We start from the raw sequence: 6,000 nt of genomic DNA, 5'->3' as shown, positions 1-6,000 counted from the left end.
TTAATGCTTAAACATTGCTGACGGGGGCATCTTTCCTTTTTTAAGCACAGGTGTTCAAGGAGAAAGTCACTCCTAGGTCTTTTATTCTGTCTTTGGGGAGGGAAAAAAAAAAGGTGAGGTAAGACTTAAAAATCCTTTGTGGAAAGAGCAAACACAGCAGAGAAAAAGAAACCCATCACAATTATTTATGCAGCACTCAGGGCAAGGAGACTCGAGACAAGTTTCATAAGCATTGCATGAAAAAGTGCTTTGGAGGAGAAAGCAGTCATTGTTCTTTTGGGAGGGTACGAGCAAGCAGCTACCAGTGTTTGAAGCACACTGGCCCTCTTTCCTTACAGAAAGAAAACTCCAAGTAAAACTATGCTTTGAAGGCAATGCTGTTTTGAGTTCTGATCCTTTCTAAGCACTAAGGTAGATGGAAAAAAACCAAACAAACATTGTACCTATTACACCTTGAAATGGTGCTGTTACTGATTTTGGAAATGATTATAACTCACTCAAGCCTATGTTAATGCTTACATCTTGGCTCAAACTGTAATTCTAACACGAATCCCAATTTGCATGGCTTTTTTTCTGACATCTGTATGTAGGGTGGAGTTTCATCCGAATCTGTTTTAAGGAGTATGGCAAGTGTACACAGCCCTCAGCACGGCGAGCTGCTTCTGTTTTAAAGATACACAGGATAATGCAGCCCAAAGAACAGACTGCCTTGTTTACAGTGCAAACATTCCAGCAGTCTGAAGGATCAGAGCTACAGTTCTAAATTTATCTTCATTTGAGTGAACGCTATTTCTTCTGCAATAAAATTACAACTGAAAAGGCCTGAACAGTCTCACTACTGGTTGTGCATGACTGTGTTTCTTTTCCTCAAGATCAAACAGATTATCCACAAACCTCAGAAGTTTGACCCTCAGTTATAAGCAGCAACATCTGTGCTGTCTCTCCACAATTCTTTTCCCTGAAAAAATCATCTCCATGGCTGTGTAAACAGTTAACAAAAAGGAAGATAATTCACTGGGGCCATGTGAATGTCCAGATTTGTTACTTATTTTTAGTAATTATATAGTTTTCTCCTTCACTTTGTAAAACATTTCTATCTTGAAATAACCATAAAGCAAGTGCTTACAAGTACTATAATGAACCAATTTAGGAATCAGAGATTATGTTTCTCTGGCCTTTCAGCAATTCTTGTGTACTTGGAATAACAGCTGCTATAGTTCAGAACAATTGTTATAGGAGTTAAAAGAAAAGAAAAAGCAAAAAAACCCCAACCAAACAAAGCCAGTTCAGTTACTCAGGCAGATTATGGGTTACTGGACTGGGCAGAAGGGGAGGTAGCTACTCCATTACTCATAAGAACAAGAGCAGAAACCTCTCAGCTTTTTTTCTTTAGGACACGAGCCATTACCTCTTTGTGTAGGCATTACATCACACAAGTGGAAGTTCAAAGGGCAACAAGAAGCACACGAATAACACCAGCAGATGGCAGCACGTGCACACAAACTCACCACGACAGCAAGACACACGACCAATGTATTAAAAACAAAGTCAGAATATAATTGATACACACTGTTCCTCTGTCAACTTTTGAATTCAGTGTTACTTATGAAGAATCCTAAGAAATCACACTACCTATACCATCCATTTTGGTATTGCAACGTTGCATTTTCCTACAGAGCTTCCTACCATTAACCAGGCAGAGCAAAGATTGGACATGGCTCAATTTCATTTGCCCTCAGGGGTGCTCAGTTGCAACACACTGATTTTGGATACAACACTGTTGAGAAATACCATCTAAGGCACTTAATAAATGTCTTCATATTAAACCCATCACAATACAAAGTGTGATGTTTTATAATTCACAAGTATCACTACAATGGATGAGGAAGTAATGCTCATAAGCAGCTACTGAAATCATTCAATACACAGCTGCCCCTCTTGACTCCATGTGCAGCTTAAAATAACTACTTAGTTTAAGCACTGGGGGTTGAAACTAGGTGATCTTCAAGGTCCTCTTCAACCCAGGCCATTCTATGATTTTATCACTCTATGATCCTATGGTTTATCACCTCACATTCCCCAGATCTGCTTGCCTTTTATTTAGAACAGTGACCACTGATGATGTCCGTTCTTCAGAAGACAGCTGGATTTAAATGGTCCTCAGATCGCTGAGTTAAGACTGAAAAGATGAATATTCTCTCCAGTACTGCTTTGGTATTAATGTATTTCACGAATGCAATCACACAGCATTAGTAACTAAATTTAGTTTCTATTAAGCACGACTGCACAACAGAACAGATAAACCCATTTTACTTCACTTCAACATTTTATTCTGAAACCACTGACCTCATTTTTAGAGCTAAAGATCTCACGAATCAGAAAAAGAATAATAATAATAAAAATCAGTAATTCAAAGCCATTCTTCTGCCACAAAGGAAAAGGAACCATGCATTTTATTTTGTTGTAAGAAAAATTAATGAAAGATTGCAACTGACATAAAGCTATACTTTTGATTGGAATACAACCTAAATATTCAGCTTCCTTTGATCCCAAGCTTTTAGGTTTAAAAAAATAAATCAATCAAAAAGCAACGACAAAAAGAATAAGAAAATGCAACTTTCAGTTGCAAGACTGAATCATCACCCATGGCTCATGTGCTCTCAGACAAAATGAACAATTAAAGCTAACTTATTTTGTCTTTCACACGCATTGTGACAAAACAGCTCAGAACTATTATTAAACAGAAAACTGCACCCTGCTCTATGAAATAAGTGTATCTACTTGAGGTCATTGTACCTCTGCTTTTAAAATACAAACATGATAAGCTATGTTTTGATCCACTAATATTAAAGAACAATCTTGTGAAACAAATGTTTAACAGTTATATAAAGAAGACAGAACACTTTTAAACTGGCTGTGTTATTTCTTCTTCTGAAAGACTTCAGCAGTACTTAAACATTCAACATGACAAGCCGATGCAGCTGATACAGACCATCTCTTCTTTTATGCTTCTTTTCAGATTGGTCAATAATATAATGCGAGTCCACCTAATCAAAAGAAATACGTAAGTTAGAATTCAGTCTTGTAAGTGCTCTCCTATGAAACACAGTTAAATAAAATACATTCTTGTTTCGCTTCTGAAAAGTTTTGACTACTTCAAACCATACAAGCATTTCAACATGCTACACATTTCAGCATAAGAACTATTACTCTGAAATGAGAATACCATTCCATAACCAATTCCAAGGCTTTATATGTAGTATTTTATGTAATGACAATGTCCTGAGACCCCCTCACACTTGAGATGCAATGGGGAAAATCCTGATGTAAGGTTTATACATTACCTAGTTATAAAAAGCTAAACTCTAACATGGCTGAGAGCAGGAGATTGTCTTGGCAATACAACAAGGAAAAACAAGGTTGAGATACAAAACCAAAAATAGTTTGGCACAAGACAATATCAAGACACACCAACCCCTCACTGGATGCATACTAGAAACTCGACAACAGCGGGCAAGCACTCACTGCTGTTGGGCCCACTCTTTTCAAAGAAACCTAAATCTCTCATTTATAAGTGTTGGGCTGTAAGAGGGATTGGGAGGGTGCATATGGAAGTCTTACTGCTGTACTCAGCAGTTCATCACTTCCTTCTAGGTAAGAAAATGCAGTTGTTTATTATGGCACCCACATCAGGAATCTAGCGACCTGCAGATGTCTTTTTAGAAAGGTAAGTAAGATTCCTAATAGATTAGGAAGATGTACTTTCCAGTTGGAACTCTCCCAGATTTTGAGGAAACTACCTTCTGATCCCATCACACCAATTCCAAAACAAGCAGCATTTTTGTCAGCTTAAGAGGGAAAATCACCTGGAATCCAAAACAAAACTAAAATGCACTGTATCCAGTAAGCCTTAAATAAGAAAAATGAAGAAAAAAAATGTAATGCTACTCAATAGGAAGAATACAAAATTCAAACATTCAGAGGTAAAGCTGCCCCTACAATCTCAACTGAGATACAAACATGAAGTGTTCTGTCTGAAACGTCTGAATCTTTATATACATAAAGCTACTTTTTTTTTTTTATTAAAAAAAAAACTGATTTTACAAAACTATGGTAACAAACACAACAGTTGTGGATGCCTGAAATTTGATTCTGCAAATCTTTTAAATTCAATGCATTTTTTCCCCTCAGCATCAAGAGACATCTTTCCAAAGAAAATTCTACTTTTGATCCCTCAACTGAACATGCTGGGGTACCGTGTTCCTTTTCATATTTTTAATTACTTTTTTTCAAGTCATATTTCTACACTCACTTGATTCCATGCATATGGCTTCTCATACCACTTAGGAACAACTCCAGATCTCGGTTTGCAGATCAAACTGAAATTACATAAAAATAACCATAACATATTTGTATTTGACTAATTAAATATAAAGAAACGTTTATAGCAGGTACTACTGGGTATCTGTAAGATGTCCATGCTGAAAGGAATCTTAATTTTACATGTTAATATGCATATGGTCTAATTAATTCACTTACCTGGACTTTGCCCCTTTAGTTGAAGTCAAAAGATAAACTCACAGGGACAGTAACCACAGCTGTTTGTTTGCTCTGTTGGTTGCTTTTTCTTTTCTTTTTTTTGAAGGAAGTTATTTTTAAACTGACACAGAACTACAGTTTGCAACTGTCATTTAATCTGTAAATTTTATGCATTCTTATTCACTAGAACATATAATAAAGCTATTTTTAGAGCATTTTGTTTTGCATGACAACTCAATTACTATAGATCGTCTGCCTGCTCCAGTTATTTCCTCAAGCCGTGCAACCTACAACAGTAGCAGACTTTAATTAATTCTGTCTAGATGTATTTTTCAAACACACATTTTAGTCTTAAGCAGTGGTGACACGTTGTATACATAATTAGCTTTCAAAAAAAAAGGAAAAGATAATGAAAGATTACTGAATCTGTATTTTTTACATATTTACTCTTACTAATAAAAGTTTTTTTCCCCCCGAGGCATTAAAGTGAGATTAAAAAGTATTCATAATTAGGACAGATTTTTAACACAGGAGAAAGAGACATGACAACAACCAGACTGTTTCTTCCTTCTAAAAGACAGAAAGATGTGTTGCATTAGAAAGTTTGAAAAAAATAATCCAGAATAAACTCAACAAGTATTGGTTTTCCTGATAGTTTGACACGTCCCCATCCTGCAGAATCCTGCCGTAAGCTTCCCCACCCCTACTTCAGCTGCCTATGTCCCAAGGTCACAGCATGGCTACATAACCTTGGCTCAGCCAAGAAAGAGTGGTGAAAAACTTGCAGACAGGTAAGAGAAGTAGAAAAATTAATAGCAGGATCATGGGACAGCATTAGTAGCAGCACAAGGATTTCAGAGGTAAAAAATAGCAGTGACATTTTAATGCCCTGAACTTCACATCTGCGAGTTTTTATCCAACCATAACCTCCTCCTACTGCCACAAACAAACAAACAGGCACCTTCAGAGAGATTTTGTTTACACTTCCTTCTGCCCCTTTACTTCCTTACAGTTATTACTACATGAATCACATGAGCAAGCTTCACTTAGATTTGAAGACTAAACATGGTACTAGACGGGTGTCCAAAGGCAACACAGACACCAACTGGCCTAAGGTACTTGGAAACAAACAAGAAATTAAATATTGCATCAGCAGGGCACTCAACAGCTGGTATTTTACCAGGAATTCTGCCGACGCGAAATGCCAACACGTTGCTGGCAATCTGCACCAGTGCTTCTAAGTGCATCTAAGGTACAGCCTTTATGATGCTGTACCACCCCTTTATGGATGTACAAACCAATCACCAACAGCTGGCTTGAAGCTGCCATGTCTCTGTGCCAGCTGCTCTTGCTGCACATCTTCAAGACAGCAGCATGCATGGCATAGCATCCAAAATAATTACCTTGACACCTTGCCTGATCCAACACCTGCTGGTCAGCTGACATTTGTTAGGTATCCCC

The 6,000-nt window shown here is 37.3% G+C and overlaps 1 protein-coding gene across 3 annotated transcripts in view; it reads right to left on the bottom strand.

Moving 5' to 3' along the window:
• Window positions 1–2,432: 2,432 nt before the first annotated feature.
• The window catches only part of TDRD9 (tudor domain containing 9), a 59,392-nt gene continuing 55,824 nt past the window's right edge, over window positions 2,433–6,000 (bottom strand). For all 3 annotated transcript variants that reach the window (XM_052693831.1, XM_052693830.1, XM_052693832.1), the window contains 2 exons: window positions 4,313–4,379; window positions 2,433–3,047 (listed from right to left, as the gene is read on the bottom strand). In XM_052693831.1, the coding sequence (XP_052549791.1) occupies window positions 2,952–3,047; window positions 4,313–4,379 (163 nt within the window). In that variant the 3' untranslated portion in view covers window positions 2,433–2,951. The remainder of the gene's footprint in view (window positions 3,048–4,312; window positions 4,380–6,000) is intronic.

This window comes from Tympanuchus pallidicinctus, unplaced genomic scaffold, assembly GCF_026119805.1.
Source record: "Tympanuchus pallidicinctus isolate F22 unplaced genomic scaffold, pur_lepc_1.0 scaffold3, whole genome shotgun sequence".
NCBI lineage: Eukaryota > Metazoa > Chordata > Aves > Galliformes > Phasianidae > Tympanuchus > Tympanuchus pallidicinctus.
This window is presented reverse-complemented; position numbering and strand designations above follow the sequence as displayed.